At 44.9% G+C, this 21826-nt stretch overlaps 1 protein-coding gene across 2 annotated transcripts in view; it reads left to right on the forward strand.

Moving 5' to 3' along the window:
* Window positions 1–21826, forward strand: part of LOC124804885 (synaptic vesicle glycoprotein 2B) — a 391228-nt gene that overhangs the window by 260198 nt on the left and 109204 nt on the right. For both annotated transcript variants that reach the window (XM_047265251.1, XM_047265253.1), the window contains exon 2: window positions 17068–17146. In XM_047265251.1, the coding sequence (XP_047121207.1) occupies window positions 17113–17146 (34 nt within the window). In that variant the 5' untranslated portion in view covers window positions 17068–17112. The remainder of the gene's footprint in view (window positions 1–17067; window positions 17147–21826) is intronic.

Genomic DNA, 21826 nt, shown 5'->3' on the forward strand with positions numbered 1-21826 from the left:
AATAGTGTCATCTACCTCAAACGTACTTTAAAAATCATGATCTCACACCAAATACATCATTCAAAGCTCTCATAGCATCACAATGTGTCCGAAAAAATATGATCAGTTTACAAAGTACAGACAAAATACAGTTTCATAAGTGTGAAGTTACCCAACTGTGTAATTGCGTAAACATGTGTCACTGATGTAATAAAAAAGTTTATCTCTCAGTTAAATGATCAGATAGCTGTGTAATTTGTGTGTTAGAGAAATATGGTACCGATGTGTAAAGTTGTATAAGCAAATACCATATTAGCTAGGGTTCCTTGTGGTTGCCACACACATGGTACACAAAGTAAGCGTGTACTCCCCTGAGGATTAATGTAATTATACCCTCAGGTGTTACAGATTACACCAATGGAATGAAATATATCACGGAAAACTTTCTTTGTAATTCAAAAATCTTTAAAAATAAATGTTTTAAGTATAAAATTGATCACTCAAATACGTGTACTGTAGCGCTAAATGTGCGTCTTGCTGTAAGATAATTCTGTGGAAGTGTCGTAGTTATCGTCCTCCGAAAGCTAAGTTCTGCTGAAGTCAATGTACTTAGCTCATGATAAACAAAAGTGAAATGCTTTGCGTATAGATATCGTAGTTATTATGCTTATTGGCGTGATGAAGAAAGTACTGTACAGTAACGTATTGTTGTGCCACGAAAAAGGCTGTCTCATTGTTGCTATACCACAAAAGTTACTACTAAAACATGTTTTTCTTTCCAGAATAAAACAGAAAACTGTGCAGATATAAAACAGATACACCGCAAAAGCCACATTGTAAATTGTCACTCATTAGTAGCGTCGTGATAAAACCGTGTAGTTGTCACATAAACTAACCACTGTGTCGTCTGGTATCTCACAGAAAGTACTTTAAACCCAGAATGTATTTTCAAGTAAACCAAAATGTTGCATTAAAATCTCATTAGCAGTACCAGTATAGGTTCCAAGTATGTAAGCCTTATAGTCGTTACGTAATCGTGCAACTAACAAGCAAGAATGTACAAATACAACACTGTGTCGTCTGTTCACTATAACAATGCATTCGTCATTTCTGTTTAAATAAGTTCTCTTGGTTCTTGATTGGATATTTAACTTCAAACATTGTTGTATGTTAACAGATTCTAAGTCTGACAACGCTTACTAGCAATGTAAAGTGAAAAGTTATATGGCAAAGACAAAGTTAAAAAGCAGATTATCTTTCAATAATCGGTTTTACATGTGAAATGTGGTACAATCTTTTACTCTTCAAAGTACTCAGAATTTCAGCTTGAACGCAATTATCATGCAGTATACGTCGGTAAAGAATACTGGAATTTTTCACAGGGTTAGCGTCAATGTTATTTTTCTCTGAGCCAGCCGGCGCACGTGGGTGCCTGCGGCGCGAGTCATTGTCTGTCTCTTTGTTGCCGCGCGTTGTTATTGGGATTAGGAGACCTAACTTCTACAAATTCACCGTGACGAGAGGCCCCTGCTCTGTTTGAATCCCGCCAGTTCTGATGCAATTCAGGTCTGTCGTTACGATCATATCGTCTGTCGTCATGTCGGTAGATTCCATGGTTTCTTTCTTGTCGGTCACATGGTGGAGAATTTCTCCTTGAATCGTAACTGCGCGCTGATCCGTTGCGTCTAAAGTTATTCTGTCTCCCTTGATAGTATTTATTTTGGTTCCCATATTGTCTGTTTCTCTGATTGTCTCTGTGATAGTCATTACCACGGAGAGGTGATCTTTCCCTGTAGTTATTACTACTCTGCCAACGGTTGTCATACGGGTGGTGTCTGTTTTGGTCACGATTTGTGTTGTGATAATAGTCTTGTCGCGTCCAGTTATTATTTCTTTCATAGTGGAATTGCGACGGATGTGACCTGTAATTGTTGTGTTCCTGGTTTCGCGTTCCGCGACGGTATGTGTCAATTTCCAGTTCTTGTAACAGTCCCTGAAATGCTTCAATGTCGTCTTTGCAACGTCCTGCTAAAATAATATGTCGTAAATGTTCAGGCAATTTGAGTAAGCAAATGCGGATGAGTTCTGAGGGGCTGTATGGGTTTGAAAGATATTGATTCTTATGCAACATGTCTTCAAAATATTTGACAAGACTGGAAAATTCAGATTGTTCAAAGTGTTTCATCATCATGATGCTATGTTTTACACGGTCTTGTGTAGCTTGAGACCAATATGCTGAGAGGAAGGCATGGTAAAACTCTCCTTCACTGTGGCAATCGTGAATTACCGATCGCATTCTTACAGCTGGTTCATTCTCTAAGTAGCCACACATAAATTCTAATCTGTGTTCCAGCGACCAGTTGGGAGGAAAACAATGAGAGAATTGATGGAGCCATGCTTGTGGATGAATGTCGTTGCCAGAATTCTTAAATGTTTTGAATTTACGTGTAGTAATGAACAGCTTATAGTCAAAATCATCATGTCGGCGAGTCGCATATCGGTCATTGTTAGGTCGTGTCGGCCGTTCCATCTCGAAATTCGGTGCACATTGCCAGTTTCTTTCATAACTTCCGAAATGCCCTGTGTTTTTATTTTGCGGCTTTTCCGTATTTCTAAGTCCCTCTTCCCGTGTTGGGGCGCGAGTGTCCTCTGAAATACGTAATTCTTGTATTACCTGTGTCAGCTGATCTTGTACTTCCCGGATTTCTCTTTGGTGTTGCGTATTAATTTGATTCTGATTTTGTTTGAATTTCCTAATTTGTTTATACTCTTCTGTGTCTGTGAAGGCTACAGGTGTTGTGTCATTCAGATCATCATCTACCTTTGTAGATAAGTTAGTGAACTGATCTGAAAGTTCGGCTACTTTCTCCGATAGTGTACTTATTTCCTCAGTGTGTTTTTCTGAACCAAGTTTTAGAGTATCTACTGTGTCCTTTAAGTTTTCCTGAGTTTTTGCAAGTTGCGTAACCGAATCGGTAGATGCAACTGAGTCAAATTTAGCTTGCAAGGTCTCATGATTTTCATGAACAATAGTTTGCAGTTCTTTTATGGCTGCTTCGTGATTCTGTAATGCATTTTCATGCCGCGAAAAAATAGGTTGAAAATGCTCACAAATTTGAGTTTTTACGTCATTACAGACTTTTTGACATTTCGATTCAATGTTATGTAACTCAGTAGTTAAATCTTCACGTGTTTGTTCAAGAGTTTGTTCCAATGAGTCTAACTTTTTAAGATTTTGTTCCACTGTGTCTAACTTTTGCTGTGTTTGTCTCTGATTTTGTTCCATTGTGTCTAACTTTTTGAGATTTTGTTCCACTGTGTCTAACTGTTGCTGTGTTTGTCTCTGGTGTTGTTCCATTGTGTCTAACTTTTCAAGCTTTTGTCCCATTTGTTGCATTAATTGTAATAACAATGCACTGGTGTCTGAAACATGTTCCTCAGTGCTTTTCGGCAGTGAAGTTGCACCGGCAACATTCACATTTTGAAAAGCGGAAAATGTGTCTTGACTCATTTGAGAAAACGGTGAGAACCCAAAACCTGAGTCTGCAGTATTTGCAATATTGTGTTCTGTCATTCCCGATTCCTGAGGCGAGCTGTTGCCGACCAATCGATCGATAACGCTTCCCTGTTCACTACCTGTTTCACTGTCTACACCATTGTTTGCCGCCCGCTCCATTTCCCTATGCGCAATTACCAAATTACTACTTTGAACATTAGTTAATTCATTACTCTGCGGCGCTAACACACTGCCTTCGTCTTCACTGTCATTTCTCAGTTTACTTTGGAGCCTAGTATTACGTTTTTCACACGCCATAATTGTCACAATATTTCACACGACAACACAGAAAAACACAATTTGAAGATCAAAAATAAGAGAACACATTAACATAGCACTGAAAATAATATCTAGTTAATTGCAAGCGCAGCTGCGAAATACTTGGTGCAAATCTACATGCATGCCACAACTGTTTTACTGTACAACAATGAAAGACTGCAACTACAAAGGAAATTCTCTCTATACTTACGCGCTAGCAATGAACAGAATCTACACTAATTACACAAACTACAAGAAAAAAATCAGAAGATTCCAGTGAGGTATCCTCGGCTAAGGGTCGACATATGAAACGTCCCCTTTGAACAATTCTTACACGACTGTCCTTAAACTGACACACAATATTTTGTTAGCGCAACGCAATCTGACTTTCAAAATTCCCTGCAAAAGAATGGCCCTGACTAACATTAAACTATACCTTTCACAAATCACTTACCTCACAAAAATCTTCGCTGCTCAAGCTACTGCAATACAGCGAGCGCCACTACTGCCAGCTAAATAAAAGATTCAAACTATGGAAGGCACTAACTACTGATAGGGATCGTTAGCAAATGAAAGATATTAATAGAGAACAAACAATGTATTTACCTTGATATCATCATATATAAATATAGCAGTTCATGACAAATTTCAAAACTCCGCCATCTCTCTCCCCACATCCACCACTGCTGGCGGCTCACCTCCAACTGCGCAACGCTACGCGCTGTTCACATCCAGCTGCCGCTGCCCAACACTACAATGGCAGACAACAATGTAAACTAGCCACAGACTGCACACAGCACAGCCAGTGATTTTCATATTGAGCGCTACGTAACGTTGCCAATAAGAAAACATAAACAGCCTACTTACACCATATGTCTACGCACAGGCCACGCAACTTCCGCAAATTACGGGCCGGTGCTACGTGGGCTCGGAGCAGGCGCCCCATAGCGTCCCAGATGTGTTCCACAGGGTGCAGATCACGCGAATGTGATGGTCAGGGAACCAGCGTCAGTTCACTACGAAGCTCCTCATCGAGAACGACGTTCTGCGAGGTTCGCAGGAGAGCTTCTGAAAAGTTTGGAAGGTAGGAGACGAGGTACTGGCAGAAGTGAAGCTGTGAGGTCGGGGCATGAGTCGTGCTTGGGTAGCTCAGTTGGTAGAGCACTTGCCAGCGAAAGGCAAAGGTCCCGAGTTCGAGTCTCAGTCCGGCACAGAGTTTTAATCTGCCAGGAAGTTTCATATCAGCGCACACTCCACTGCAGAGTGAAAATCTCATTCTGGAAATATCCCCCAGGCTGTGGCTAAGCCAAGTCTCCGCAATATCCTTTCCTTCAAGAGTGCTAGTTCTGCAAGGTTTGCAGGAGAGCTTCTGTAAAGTTTGGAAGCTAGGAGACGAGGTACTGGCAGAAGTGAAGCTGTGAGGACGGGGCGTGAGTCGTGCTTGGGTAGCTCGGTTGGTAGAGCACTTGCCCGCGAAAGGCAAAGGTCCCGAGTTCGGGTCTCAGTCCGGCACACAGTTTTAATCTGCCAGGAAGTTTCATATCAACGCACACTCCGCTGCAGAGTGAAAATCTCATTCTGAGAACGACATTGTCTGCAGTAATGTTCTCGTAGTACACAGCCGTCACGGAGCCTTCGATTACTACCGCGGCTGCCGTGAAAGCTCAGGTAAACATAACATAATACTGCCCCCACCACCTTGCCTCCGTGCTGCGTTGCCCGTGCTCACCGCAATTGTTATTGACGATGTTGTTGAAACACGTAGGGGTCCGGTCTTTAAAAAAGTACGCCGAGCGGTGTAATGCGAACCACTTTGCCTGCGCCAGCATTGAACTCCGTCGTCAGGCCTGCCACAACACAGCCGCCTGTCCCGCTTTACAGAGCAGGCAAGCCTTCGGCCACGACGTTCTGTGCTGATGCGTGGACGTCCGCCGCCTTGTTTCACCGTCCCGAAATGCTCGTTCCCAGCCGCGAGGTCATAACAGTGCGTCCTTTGTCAGAGTTTCTTATTTCAGTAGTGGATTTCCGCGTTCGGGGCCGCATCTTCGTTGGAATGATTCCCCATTAGTCTCTGCTATGCATACACACTTTCATCACCGCGTCTCGCGGAGGGCAAAGTTTGGCTCATCATTTGTGTGTGTGTGTGTGTATGTGTGTGTGTGTGTGTGTGTGTGTTTCCGCGAAGGCCTGTCGAGGACAAACGTGGTAAAAATTCACCGGCGTCAGTGTGTGATTGGATTGATTGATTGATTGATTTTAACAGGAGAGCTAAAATAGCTTAGGTCTGACCCGCCACTGCCCACACCGAAACTAAGTTTATTGTGCGGTATCGCTCCCTGTATATCTAGTAAAGCCAACCAGTGCCCTTAAATAGTGCAAGGAGTCCCTCTACCAGTTTGTTGTTAGACACAATTTCTTCAGGTCTAGTTGTCCCGAAAATTCTGTATCTTTTACTCTCCAATGCCATGCATTTCTTGACCCTCATCACAGATCCTACGTTTAGGGTCCTCTTCCATTATACCCATTGTGTGTAGGTGTTTTTTGAAGTTCCCATGGCCGGTCATCACTCCAGTCATGAGTTTGATCTACTTCCTGTTCAATCCCAGGATTACAGAGCTTCTTTGAAAACATTGCTTGGGCATCATTACCTTACCATGTATTTGTTTATGGACCTTGGTCCAATATCCTACGTGCTGTTTCCTAAGGCAGTTCCGTAGTTCTAATTTGATCATAGCCTTGATGATTGTCAAGACAGGGTCCGGTGCAATAAATGGAGTTGTTACCCCCATCCTACCCAATCTATCGGCTTGTTCATTGCCACAGGTCCCTGAGTGGCCAGGGACCCACACTAGGTTCACCCTATTGCTTCCCCCTAGCTCCACCAGAGCCCTGTGGCAATCTGCAACAATCTTAGATCTTGTTGCAGGAGCTGCCAATGATTTCAGGGCTGCCTGGCTGTCTGAATAGATGTAGATGCTACGTTCATTGTAGCGCCTACTCATATTCTCCTCCTCACATGCCATGACTGCAGTAATTTCGGCTTGGAATACAGAAGCCAGTTTCACTAGAGAGCTGCTGCTCTCCAGTCTTGGCTGAACCCCGTACAACCCTGCCCCGACGCCTTGATCTGTTTTCGACCCATCGGTGAACCAAACGATGTCCCCCGTACGGTGTCGAACTGTTTTCTCCCTCTGCTCCCTACTTCCAATTATTATGTTGTAAGGCTTGTCGAAGCAGTTGGGAGTTATTATATAGTTGGCGGGCATTTCCCCAGACATACCTATATTTACCTCACTCAGTATGTTAGTGTGTGATTCTGGATATCCGAATGAGACCCAATTTTGGCCAGTTTTAAGTCTGTATGCCCCAGCTGCTGCCTCCATCTTAACCCAAAGGTCAAGTGGAGGCTTCCATTCCAGCGGTTGGTGTGCTGCTAATTCCGCCTGTTATGGCTAAGCAGGCTGATACGGCGCGCGCCGCTATCCTGTGATCTTGTTCAGAGCGCGCGCTATAACCGATTATAGTTCGCTGTCCTGGTGTGGGTGGCGCTCCGGTGGCGATTTGCTATGACGTCGCTGGCGTGTGTTTGCGGTGGCCGGCGGAAAGCGACAGGGTAGTTGGTTTTCCAGGGACTGGACGGAACGTGAAGTTCGCTCTGCCTGACCTGTTAGTGACTAGCACTAAGGTTGTTGTGCCTCACAATATGAGTAGAGTTCTCTGGGGCGGAGGCGACTCGCCGCTGTGCTGGCCATGCGGTGGTGATTAATTGGAGTCTGCGTTATTGCTCTTCCTGCCTGTCTGACGTGGAGGTCCGGTGGGGTCCTGTGATACTCTGGCCCGGAGACAACTAGTTGCTGAATTTTGGAGTCGTCTGCCAGGTTAGGGTGTGGGCTCGGTTGGCTCTTCAGATTTTCCCATGGAAGCTCCAGCAGCGGTTTCTGAACTTTTCTGATGTGGGACGGTGTTGCTGGAACTTTTTGCTGTGTGTGTGGCTCGTTACGATATATGTTGGTACTAATTTATTTGCTCAACTGGAGTCCTGCCCGGAGTTGCGTTCATGTATGGTACATTTGGCAGTCGATGTGTTAGGTAAAGTCTGCCTAAGAAGGGCGGTTTTGTACAGTATATACATAGTGAATTACTGCTGCTTGGTATATGCGGTCTTCTGGGACCTGAACAACACGATCTACTCAATTTGGTTGTGTAACAGCATTTAGTGGTATGTTCTGTACTTTTTTTTATTGTGTTATTATTAACTTGGTGGAATAGTCGTGGTGGCCGAACGGTTCTAGGCGCTACAGTCTGGAACTGCGAGATTGCTACGGTCGCAGGTTCGAATCCCGCCTCGGGCATGGATGTGTGTGATCTCCTTAGGTTAGTTAGGTTTAAGTAGTTCTACGTTCTAGGGGACTGATGGCCTCAGCAGTTAAGTCCCATAGTGCTCAGAGCCATTTGAACCATTTGAATTTGGAGTAGTCACGTTTGGTGTAGTTAAGGCACTTCTAAGACTGTGGTTTGACTATTCATGTGCGCTTGGCTTTTATTGTTTCCTTTTAGGACGCGAGAATTGTTTGAGATTTGTGTGTGTTGGCTTCCGGCACTTGTTAAGAGCGCCCGTGTTACCGGCGCCGTGGTTATCATGTGCTCTCGGGATGTTGTACTGTATTTTGAATTTTATCTTGCGTTGATATTATCTGTCGTGTGTTACAGAACATAACCAAGGTGCGTAAGTGATGGGCAGTTGTGGGAGGCATGTCGGGGAGCTCTCAGCGGTTTATTTCGGGGGCCGTTTCTAGTGGGAAGGCTCCGAAGTGTTGAGAGCTCGCTCTTCTGTGATTGCGTTGGGAGTTGTCCTCGCCCTTTGGTTGTATCAAATTTTGTTATTATATTTATTCGTTGTGTGTTGCGCTTCTTTCATTTTATGGTGCCAAGTGCCATTATCTTAAAGTTTTTTATATAAACCATTTTAAATTGTAATGCCAAGTTAACTTATTATTGGATTTTGTCTTTTGGATAAAACCCTAAAAGCACTACTGTAAAAGGTTCCTGATTTTATGGTGGCAAACCGCCGTTATTGTATTTTGAAACTCACTCTTTAACCTCTACCAACTGAGCTACCGAAGTTTGAGAGCTTCTGTAAAGTTTGGAAGGTAGGAGACGAGGTACTGGCAGAAGTAAAGCTGTGAGTACCGGGCGTGAGTCGTGCTTCGGTAGCTCAGTTGGTAGAGCACTTGCCCGCGAAAGGCAAAGGTCCCGAGTTCGAGTCTCGGTCCGGCACACAGTTTTAATCTACCAGGAAGTTTCATATCAGCGCACACTCCGCTGCAGAGTGAAACTCTCATTCTGGAAATATCCCCCAGGCTGTGGCTAAGCCATGTCTCCGCTATATCCTTTCTTTCAGGAGTGCTAGTTCTGCAAGGTTCGCAGAAGAGCTTCTGTAAAGTTTGGAAGGTAGGAGACGAGATACTGGCACAAGTAAAGCTGTGAGTACCGCGTGTGAGTCGTGCTTCGGTAGCTCAGATGGTAGAGCACTTGCCCGCGAAAGGCAAAGGTCCCGAGTTCGAGTCTCGGTCCGGCACAAAGTTTTAATCTGCCAGGAAGTTTCATATCAGCGCACACTCCGCTGCAGAGTGAAAATCTCATTCTGGTCACTTTTTAACCATTTGTTAAGTTTTGTAAGTTATATGAATTTGTTGTTCTTTAAAAGAGTTTAGTATTGGCAATTTAATAAACTGTGTTCAGAGTCTGCTGTTTGGATATTATTGGGTGGAACTCCTTGGATAGTTGTCCTATAAGAATGCACATTTCACACACCAATCTCTGCACCTCAGCAAGCTCTTTAGCAGCAACCCGCTGTTCTACCTTCTTCCACCACACTACGGCCCCATAGGAAATCCTAGGTCTAACCACTGTGGTGTATTTCCAGTGCATACCCCTGGGGCTTAGGCCCCAGTTTTCGCCACAAGCCCTCCTAGTACTCACTAAAGTGCTTTTTGCCTTGGAGTGTGATTGGACGTGGTAATCTCACGTGCCGACGGACGCGGCACCTTGCACTGTCTGCAGTGCTGTAGAGTGCAGCACCAGCTGACCGCCGTCCCGTCCCAGTGGCTCAGTTACCGGCAGCGCGGAGCTGCTTACTCATCCGCCGCGGGCCCTGAGGAGGTCAGCCCCTGGCGGCTTCCTCCCTCCGCCTGGGCAATTAGTGTGTCCGCGATGGGGGCCAAGAGAGAGCACAGCGCTCGCTAACCGACACGGCCGGAACTGGCGAGGCAGGCAGAGCGCATATCCTGAGGCCTCGGGGGCTGGTTGTGTCGGTAGTGAGGGCAAGAGTGAGCGAGCGAGTGTGTGTATGTGTGTGTGTGTGTGTGTGTGTGCGCGCGTGCGTGCGTGCGCCGGCGGGGTTCAGGATTATAGAGGGAGACAGGGGCAGATCCAAACGGACGCAGGCTGCAGTAGTTAGGTGGGTATAAACAGCCTTGCGCAGTGCGATAAAATTCTGTTGAACTCGGCTTCGTTTTCTTGAGCCCGAGATAGATTGCGACCACTTAAAAATCGATTGCCTCAGGCGGAAACCGCTTTTAAATTCTGCGTAACAAAAGCTGGTTCTGATTTAACAGAACACACACTTTCGGCCACGACATAAAACTGCTCGAAATGATCCATCCCTTTCCGTATTACTTTATCGGCTCGGTTACGTTTTTGTATCTGGTTTCTCTTTTAGGAATTATCCCCAGCTTTGCTGGAAGTCAGAACCTCATGTTATTGAGAGTGAGGCTGTGGGTTTTTTGGGCGATGGCTGTCATCAGCCAGTCCTGCAAACCCCGGAATGAGAGTGTTGCTCACCTCCATTTTGACGCTAAATTAGAAAAGCCTTTCGAAGTAATTGACGTATTTCAGTCGTATCGTGAGGTGAACATACCTCGTTGATCATAACTGTCTTTACTCTATACAATGTCTTAATTACTATTAATCAGTTAAAACATCGATAACTGCAGTAATACTGTGACAACACAGAATCTGATCAAAGTTTCGTTGCCCTCTGATAAAACAAAATTGTTTAATGTACTTCACAACAACTTATGCTTCAGTTTTACTTGTCATTTTTCTAGTAATTCTTGTGTTTGTATGGATTTTAGCCCTCCCATCAGCATATCAGGTCGGTTTAATAGGCATGTTATAAACACGATTTCCGTGAAATCAGGACAGGCAGTTTGTGACGCACTCCCAATCTCATTTGGATGCACTGTACGTTCCACATAAAGGCCACCGGTATAGCTTAAAATTAAGCGAAACTCACATTCATTCACAAGACAAGACGCAGTTGTGACGCAGGGCTTGTATAACGCCTTGACAATAACGTCACAAGCCACTAGACTACAAGGACGAGTCTCAGCTGAACGTGCACACGTCGACAATAGCTTGGTGACGCGATGTCGGCAGCTGCAGCTAGCAGCCGCACTGGCAAGTACACGCGTGCGCACGTCTCCAAGGCGTCGGACCAGCGTAGAGAGCTGCGTCAAACCAGTTTTAGGACTGAAGACCACAACAACAGACAGGCACTGCGTCTGAAGTTTCTTTCATCGGCGCTCGGGAAACCAGCTGCGCATTGCAGTGCGTAACAACGCGTTCCCAAAACATATGTGCCAGAATGTGACTGTGAGTACTTCTCCTGGAGTATATGACTTCTTAGCATTCCTGTCACCTTTGCCCCAGTCCCTACAGCCAGTAGGGTAAAATATTTTTGGCGCCATAAGCAGATGAGGCGGTATAGCTGAGTCTTCGAGAACTGTTAGACCAAACACGTCGCCCCTACACTCGAAAGCAATAGATTTAGAGGTGCGTGTATGTGCAACGTAGTTCGGTGAGTAATTGCGAAACTATAACATGGATCAGAGTAGCAATGTGATTTGTATGTTTGTAGGACAGCTGCCACAGCAGTAGCCGATGACAAGATGAGCTCTGTTCACCGTTGCCACACCAGTCTCGTACCTCAGGCGCCGGTTCCGACAGACAGATGGACAAGACGCTTGCGGGCGGTACCATGTAACAAGGGTGATTTATTTTGCTGTCTGCATTGTTTTTGATTTACGCGAAGGAATACCCTAAAGTAGTTTCGAAAACGAGCGGAAACGTGGTAATACTATTCCCACCCTGCTAAGCAAACCCAGAGACGCTACCGTGTAACACTGCAGCTAGCCTCCAGGATGGCCTCAGTTTGACGAAGAAGAGAGTCCATAATCTTCTTCAAGGAAGCTATGCCGTATCCAGCTAAAGCCAATTCTTGCTGATAAGATCCTGTACAGACACCAAATTGCAGGGATGCACTGTCGCAAATATTTACTGTGGGATAAGGATCAGGTGATTTAGCCGGTGAGTCTAGATGCAGCCCTTCCCTGTGATCACGGCTGCTCTCATTCTGTCGACAGCGTCCTCATCATCAATATGCACAAGAAAGGGCAACGTTCGATCACAGAGAGAGTTGGAATAAACATCTTGGCTCATGTTCGCGGTAACCTGAATGAGTAGACTCAAGTCATGGTACGAAAAACATTACCCAAAATGTCAGTGCAGCACCTCCAGGCTCAACTAAACCCTCCACGCACTGCGGGTTAAAGGACTCACTGGCACTTCTGTGCATTTGACACCCGCATCGTTTGAAAGAAGGCAAAATAGCGTGTCCTCAAACCAGTCTTCGCGTCTCCAGCCACCTACACTACTGGCCATTAAAATTGCTACACCACGAAGAAATGCAGATGATAAACGGGTATTCATTGGACAAATGTATTATACTAGAACTGACATGTGATTACATTTTCACGCAATTTGGTTACATAGATCCTGAGAAATCAGTACCCAGAACAACCACCTCTGGCCGTAATAACGGCCTTGATATACCTGGGCATTGAGTCAAACAGAGCTTGGATGGCGTGTACAGGTACAGCTGCCCATGCAGCTGGAACATTATACCACAGTTCATCAAGAGTAGTGACTGGCGTATTGTGGCGAGCCAGTTGCTCGGCCACCATTGCCCAGACGTTTTCAATTGGTGAGAGATCTGGAGAATGTGCTGGCCAGGGCAGCAGTTGAACATTTTCTGTATCCAGAAAGGCCCGTACAGGACCTGCAACGTAACACATCTGAAATGTAACGTCCACTGTTCAAAGTGCCGTCAATGAGAACTAGAGGTGACCGAGACGCGTAACCAATGGCACCCCATACCATCACACCGGGTGATACGCTAGTATGGCGATGATGACTACACGCTCCAATGTGCGTTCACATCGATGTCACCAAACACGGATGCGACCATCATGATGCTGTAAACAGAAACAGGATTCATCCGAAAAAATGACGTTTTGCCATTCGTGCGCCCAGGTTCGTCGTTGAGTACGCCATCGCAGGCGCTCCTGTCTGTGATGTAGCGTCAAGGGTAACCGCAGCCATGGTCTCCGAGCTCATAGTCCATGCTGCTGCAAACGTCGTCGAACTGTTCGTGCAGACAGTTGTTGTCTTGCAAACGTCCCCATCTGTTGACGTGGCTGCACGATCCGTTACAGCTGTGCGGATAAGATGCCTGTCATCTCGACTGCTAGTGATACGAGGCCGTTGGGATCCAGCACGGCGTTCCGTATTACCTTCCTCAACCCACCGATTCCATATTCTGCTAACAGTCATTGGATCTCGACCATCGCGAGCAGCAGTGTCGCGATACGTTAAACCGCAATCGTGATAGGCTACAATCCGACGTTTATCAAAGTCGGAAACGTGATGGTACGCATTTCTCCTCCTTACACGAGGCATCACAACAACGTTTCAGCAGGCAACGCCGGTCAGCTGCTGTTTGTGTATGAGAAATCGGTTGGAAACTTTCCTCATGTCAGCACGTTGTAGGTGTCGCCACCGGCGCCAACCTTGTGTAAATGCTCTGAAAAGATAATCATTTGCATATCGCAGCATCTTCTTCCTGTCGGTTAAATTTCGCGTCTGTAGCAGACATATTCGTGGTGTAGCAATTTTAATGGCCAGTAGTGTATTACCCAGTGTCTGTGTCGGTGCTCCCATATAACAAGTACAGCTTTCTATTTCACTGTGAACAACAGACTTTTCTGAGGTACTCTACTCGAAATGAAAATACGCATCTGCAGTTTTCGCTCGGTAACTAGATGAGTTGGACACGAATCCGCTGATAGCAGCACCTCGTGTTGGGTTCGAAACCGAGCGCCTCTGGCGAGACGTGACACTCGTCCGTTAGTCTTCTTACGAGCACTGTTCTTATGGCGTGTTACACGGTGGCGAGTGTTACACCGTTCCTTGTAGACAAACTGGACAGCGCACGATGATAGGCCAACAAATCGGGCAATTTCGTTCGCAGTGTTGTCATGGGCAGGTCTAAACACGATAGCTGCTTTCTGTCCCGTGTCCACCGATCTCACTGCTCTGATTCTATACAGCCGGCTGGCACGAGCGCCGGCCGGTGTGGCCGTGCGGTTCTAGGCGCTTCAGTCTGGAACCGCGTGACCGCTGCAGTTGCAGGTTCGAATCCTGCCTCGGGCATGGATGTGTGTGATGTCCTTAGGTTAGTTAGGTTTAAGTAGTTCTAAGTTCTAGGGGACTGGTGACCACAGATGTTAAGTCCCATAGTGCTCAGAGCCATTTGAACCATATGCTGGCACGAGCACTCCGTTTGACTGCTATTCTGGAGAGGTGGGTCACGTGGCCACCTTGTGCCAGTTCTGCACCGTCTACAGTGGTGCAGAGCGGTCAGTGGGCCCTCTTTCAAGGGGTGACTAACATCTTGTTCGGTTAAGTTACACATTATCTGTCACCGGCGTACACCAACGTCTAGCGAGACCCAACGATCTGGACGCGGTCAGCTGCGCTCATATCGCTCGTTCCGTCGGTGCTTCGTTCGACTGTCGCATCTACGGTTTGTGCAAACCCCGACGGCAGCCCAGTCAAGCGACAGCCCAAGCTACTTTGTTTGCATCTGCGACAGGGGCGTTATTTCTTCGGCACAGCGATTCCGTTGCCCGTGGTCGTACTTACAAGTCGTGCATCCAAAAGAATGCTTTCGAAGTGAAGAGACTTCTGTTGCTGATGAAAATTTTCTTGGTGTGCTCAACTCTACATTTTATATCTTCCTTACTTCTGCCACACTGTGTGATCTTGCTTCGTAAACAGAATAATTCTTTCGCTTCTTTTACTCTTCGTTGTTCACTCAGCGGAAACTTGTCTTCACTCCACCAACATTTGATAGCTGTGGACCTAGCTCGGAAGGAAACATTACGGTTACAACTGTTTCTTCCCCAATTTTGATGTGCAGCTATTTTCCTTGTTGGCACTGTTCACAACTTTCGTTGTAATATTTTCAGCAGCTGGTGTCGTCACACTTTGTAGACTTTTATGAAAAATCGTCAGCTGGCATCGATAATTTGTTAGTGCTGCCAGTTAAAAACGATGTTGACACATTGAATCATGCGAACAACGTTTAAATGTTATGTATTGAGTTCTGATGGCTAGTTCGTGTTTTTGATGATATGTGGGAGAGTGGAATGGAACCTCGTGTATGTATCTGCACAGATACTGTAACTGAAGCGTTCTTGTTGCCTGAAGCTTTGTACCAACCGAAACTGCCGGCAATAATAAAGGTTTCCACAGCAGCTGGCGGTGTACCATTTCGACAAAATTTCCGTTGCAGCTTTAGTTGTTATTAAACTGTACTCTGTTGTAAACACGCCTCCCAGTAGGTATTACCATGTGATCTGGCTGCCACCTCGCTAGTGGCCGCCGCGAAATTCCCCAAGCAGAAAAAAACAGTAGGATAAGAGTCGTGGAGGCGATAAGTCGACATAAGGGGGCTTTAATTTTTTTTTTATGCTTTCGTCATGACCGCCGGTTCCCCAAGTTGAGGACTGTGGAAAGCCCCGCCGCCGGTTCGCCGGAAGGACAAGTCAGCGCCTTTCATACATTGGCTGTTATTCGCGAGCTGTTAGAAACCCAAAAGTCATCATTGCATAATGAAGAGGCCTGAGAGTCTTACGTCACTTTGACGCAGTTGCTGCTACTGTACGATTCGCAAATATTGACCTCTGCTTATTTTTGAGAATTGGCGGCTTCCCCATAGAACCCCATCTGTGTACAGAGTCGCTAGCTGGAAAATTTAATTACTGCGGTAGCAGAACTCCTCGAATAGGAGGCGTTGCACGGCCTCATACACAAACTTAGAGGAAGCGCTGCTCACACACAGGACATCTTTTGTTAAGGAACATATTATCCTTTCTGCACTCCCCGGTTTCTGAGTCGTCCGGCAGACAGACAGATGTGCTGCATTGATCAACACAGTGGAAAAGGACCGGGATCCGATCCCCCGTGCAACCACGCAGTTTTATGGTTTTCCCTAAACTGTTTGAGGCAAATGCCTGGGTTGCTGGTTTAAAAAGGCCGCGGCCGATTTCCGTTCCGCAGTCGAGGCTTGTGCTGCGTCTCTAATGAACGTTTAATCCTTCCTGCCTTCCTTACTTCGTGACGATTGGAGGAGAGTACTCCTGGTGGCATTATCTCTGTATTATTTGCCTCCTTCATATGCTAATGGTGCGTGGGAGAAGCGACTTTTGGTAAGGCCCACCTTATATTGGTATATCAAGAGGAGCAGAAGGCCTATAACGCTTCCTTGCGGAACCCTGATTATTATTTGGGTTTCACCAGACTACTTCCGGTGCTGTGACCCTTCTGACAGGAAGTATCGAATCTAGTCGCACAAGTAAAACGATACTCTATAGGCACACAATTTGCTTAGAACCTCTTTTTGAGAAACTGTGTCAAAAGCGTTGTGGAAATCGAGAAATACAGAATAAATTTGACGTCCCCTGCCGTGCGGTTCTAGGCGCTGCAGTCTGGAACCGCGTGACCGCTACGGTCGCAGGTTCGAATCCTGCTTCGGGCATGGATGTGTGTGATGTCCTTAGGTTAGTTAGGTTAAACTAGTTCTAAGTTCTAGGGGACTAATGACCTCAGAAGTTGAGTCCCATAGTGCTCAGAGCCATTTGAATTTTTGACGTCCCCTGTCGATAGCACTCACTACTTCGCGTGAATACAGAGCCAATTGTGTTTCACTCGAACGATATTTTATGAAACCACGCTTGTTAACGTGTCACTAGATGGTATTCTTCGAAGTAATTCATAGTGTTGGGATAAGTATATGTTCCAAACCCCTGCTACAAAGCCATGTTAGTGAAACGGGGCTGACCTGTTTGTTGTCTTCTTCTCTGTTGCAGGCTGAAAGGGAGCACGCCGAGCACTGACCGCCAGCCCGGCCTAGAATGGTAGAGACTGACCCGCCAAAGGACCACTCCAGTAAGTATAGAGGCAGGCGGGCAGCGCGCGCAGTAGGCTAAACAGCTAGAGGACAAGAGAGCAGGGCCCAGCACCAAGGGACCCTCTGCACTTGCAGCAGTCACCGAACCCAATTAGTTACGACATTTGGCGTCGACACCAACATCAAAAGTTGTATCGATAATATCAGAATAAACGTATCGATACCAAAGACAGTTTTGCCAGGTGCCGATTGTTTCTTTTTTAAGCTTTTCCTTAACGCAAAAAGACTTATTCACAATACTCGGTGAAATATGGAAATTATGCCATGTGTATATAAACCAGGTTGATTGGAAAGTCAAATACAAACGTGAGTAATGAAGGATAAATATTCCTATCACACACGAAATACATATAAATGTTATGCTAGCCATCCCTGCAATTATTGCAATGCATCACTACATAATTTTCCTTAAGGGGACATTGTACATGAAATTCGTTGAAATTTGACATTTTCTGTTTTCTACTCCATAATGTACTTTGGACTTTCCTGAACATTTTGGCATATAATACATTAAAATCAGACAATTGTGAAACCTTCAGATAATATTTTGAATGTTGGCATGTGACTGTCAAATTTTGCGGCTACACATATACTGCCACAGTTGAGCAGTCATATCTTGGGAACTACACAGTCTAGAAGGCTATGAATTGCTTTGTTTAGTGCCTACTGCTACGTCTCAGAAGTTGGCAGTCCTTTGTTTCTGATACTAGTTTTCGTTGAAAGTAGTGTGATTATAAGCTAACATCTATTGCTTTTTATACGTAAATAAAATGAGTAAGCGTAAAAGTAACTTCAAGAAACGCAAATTTGCGGGTAACAGATATGTGAGACCTGCATTTTCTTCTGAAGTACTTGAAAACACGTGTGCTAGCAGTGAAGGAAATCACAATAATGTTTCTGAAGTGACCACGCCCCCTAGTGCATCGAAAAGGAAAGTAACTTGAGAAACAGGTGGCAGTGGTAAAAGTAATATTATGGACAACGTCATTATTGATCTGCAAATACTTGCACAAGATCTTTCTAAAACTGTCTCTTGCTGTCTTTGTGATGGTGAAATTAAACTGTATGAGGATATTGGAGCCAGAATAGATGTTGTCTCTAAATTAATTATTAAATGTCAGAATTTCAAAAACGAAAAAGCAATTCATACTTCATCAAAGTGTTCAGGTAATGAATTGTGTGAAACTAATGTGAGACTGTTCTATGGCCTTAGATGCATTGGTAAAAGTGCAAGGACTAGTAATGTTCTCTGCAGTGTGTTGAATTCGCTAAAACCACCTTCTAGGTATACGAAATATGTAACAGCAATTGGGGACTCTGTAAATGCTGTGTCTGAAGATTCAGTGGTTGCTGATCCATCAGAAGCTGTTGAACAAAATGAGAATGACACAGACATCAGCATTTCTGTGGATGGCTCCTGGCAAAAGCGTGGGTTTAGCTCTAAAAATGGTTCTACATCTACAATAAGTACTGACACTGGAAAAGTTTTGAATTTTGAAGTTCTCAGTAAGTATTGCCGAGGTTGTACAGTGAACCATAAGAACAGATTACTTCATAAGCAGCAGTGTGTAAAAAATTATGATGGCACAAGTGGAGGAATGGAGGTTAAAGGAGCAATTGACATTTTCCAGCGTTCGCAGAAGGAGAGAGGTGTCAGATATGTGAATTACTTAGGTGATGGAGACAGAAAGGCTTTCATTGCAGTACAAAACAGTAAGCCTTATGATGTTTTTTATACAAAAAGTTGAGCGTGTAGGACATGTCAAGAAAAGAATGGGAACACGTCTGCGTAACCTAAAAACCAAGCTGGGTAACACAAAACTATCTGATGGCAAGATATAAAACGTGCTGTAAGACTAACGGACAAAGTAATTGATGAATTATAGGAGCCGGCCGAAGTGGCCATGCGGTTCTAGGCGCTGCAGTCTGGAACCGCGAGACCGCTACGGTCGCAGGTTCGAATCCTGCCTCGGGCATGGATGTGTGTGATGTCCTTAGGTTAGTTAGGTTTAACTAGTTCTAAGTTCTAGGGGACTAATGACCTTAGAAGTTAAGTCCGATAGTGCTCAGAGCCATTTGAACCATTAGAATTATAGGAATATTACAGGAAGGCCATTATAGATAACTGTGACAATTTAGAGAAGATGAAAAGAGCTGTGTGGAGCACTTTCTTTCATCGAATATCAACTGATGAAAAGTCATGTCATGCTTTGTGTCCACCTCCACCAAACACTTGGGGTAAATATAGGCAAAATTTTTCAAAATTTGTGGTAAGGTCTTATGGGACCAAACCGCTGAGGTCATCAGTCCCTAATCTTACACACTACTTAAATAACTTACGCTAAGGACGACATACACACCCATACCTGAGGGAAGACTCGAACCTCCGGCAGGGGGAGCCGCACGGACCGTGACAAGATGCCTCAGACCGTGCGGCCAATTTTCTCGCACCCTGCATGAATTTACACATAAACATTTTCTTCCTTTGGCAGTAACAGAGGCAATCAAACCTATTTACAGAGATTTGGCGAATCCTGAGCTACTAAAGAAGTGTTTACACAGGAAGACTCAGAATGTGAAAGAGTCCTTCACTAATGTTGTGTGCGGCCGTGTGCCCTAAAATGTATTCGTTGGCCTCATGACCCTAAAGTTAGCGGTGTCTGATTAATGCTGTAATAACATTTAATGGTAGGAACTGTGAAAGACTTAAGGTTCTGGAGAAATTAGCGTAAGATTTGGACAGAACACAGCTAAAGGAGTGCGGGAACTGGATGAGCTTAGTGTACTTGAAGCACAGTTAGCTGCTCAGCAAATGACAAAAGAAGCAAGAAAGAAAAGGAGGCGGCAAGCACTGGGCTGTTGTGACGCTGAAGAAGACACAGACTATGGGCCAGGGCAATTCTAGTGCATAAAACATGCATAAACGTAAGTCTGTATACGAATTGGTAATAAAAAAGTTTTAAACCTCAGTATCTCTGGACTACATTTTTTGTAATAAATAACCCGTTTTCTAAAAGGTACTAATGGTAGAGACATTAAATTTTCACAGCATGCCAAGTGTGAGATTCAACACATATGGAACTAGAATAATTAAAATATCCTGAGTTGCTTTTGTTTTTATGTTTATTTATTTACAAAATTCTGTCAGAAAATTGAGTTTTTGAAAAAAAAAGATAACATGCCCCACAATACAATTTTACTAATAATTCTAGTTCAGTGCACTCAATAATTATGGAAAATTGTAAGTTGGTGTCTTAAAAAGTTTCCAAGATAATGGGTCACAAAATTCGATAATTTAACATTTGCGGCATAGGACGTACAATGTCCCCTTAACACAAAAGTATTCATTCCGATTAACCTTTTTTTAAGATAAAAATACTCATTTTGAATACAAGGCATAATATGGGAATTATGCAATGTTTGCATGAACCAACTCGATTATGAAATAAATATATGAACCACTTTTTCAAGGTAGGAGGTACTTACTTAAAATTACCCATGTACGTTGCTGAATTGAGACTTGCACTACCGCACTTCCGTTTCTTGCATGCACTGGACTAGTAGTACAAGGTTAACATTTTCCCATCGTTATTGCGACAGGCGGGAATGGAAACCATTCTCGGGCCAGTTCGTAGCCAGAAGCGAGATATTCTATTTCAAAGGGTAAAATAATACCTGGCGAGTAATATGCAAGGGTTCCGGCTTTTCTGGCTGAGAAAATACGCGAGGACATGCACGGATTACAAATTGTACAGCATTCTTCTTCAAGAGCGTGCAAATGCCGACAGAGTTGTTCCGTCTGTAGGAAAACTTATGGGTCTGAAGAGTGTGAATTTGTAAGATACTCAAGAGATTTGGGACCCCCCTGAATACCACGTGTTCACAAGTGTGCGGTTGGCAAGGCTTTCGAATCCGGTGAGCAGGTAATTTTAGCCGTAACTGGTTCTGCAGCCCTTCCAGAATCGCACTTCATGGATGTGATAAAGTCACTGGGGAAAAAGAGGGTGAAATGCATTGACGTAAGAGGAAATTCTGTCAACGAATAAATGCGAAGGTTCTTTTTATTATTATTTTTACATAAGAGGTGGAACGCGCGTGCCGGCCGGTGTGGCCGAGCGGTTCTAGGCGCTTCAGCCTGGAACCGCGCGACCGCTACGGTCGCGGGTTCGAATCCTGCCTCGGGTATGGATGTGTGTGATATCCTTAGGTTAGTTAGTTTTAAGTAGTTTTAAGTTCTAGGGGACTGAGGACCTCAGGTGTTATGTCCCATAGTGCTCAGAGCCATTTGAACCATTTTTTTTTTTAAATTTGGGAACGTGTGTGGCTGCCGGGTCGCAGCTCTACATGGTGAGCGTCGTCCCTCAGTCGAAACTACCCGAGCCCTCACGCCCCGAGCGTAGATTCCGTTAATGCGAGTATGCGGTGTACGGGCGGCGAGTACCCCAGCTTTCTGAATGTGTAATTTATTCTTAATCTCGCTCCCATTACCAGTGAGATTTCTAAATGAAAATAGCTGAAGTCAGTCTCCTACTCAGGAAGTCGCTGGGGGCAGATGCGGGGACCCTTGTGGAGATGGTCTGCCGCTGCCTGTTCTAAAGTGTCAAGTGTGCACTGTGCAGTTCGCGAGGCTGTGACGTATTCTTGTACAATAGAGTGCT

Source organism: Schistocerca piceifrons, chromosome 7, assembly GCF_021461385.2.
Source record: "Schistocerca piceifrons isolate TAMUIC-IGC-003096 chromosome 7, iqSchPice1.1, whole genome shotgun sequence".
Taxonomy (NCBI): Eukaryota; Metazoa; Arthropoda; class Insecta; order Orthoptera; family Acrididae; genus Schistocerca; species Schistocerca piceifrons.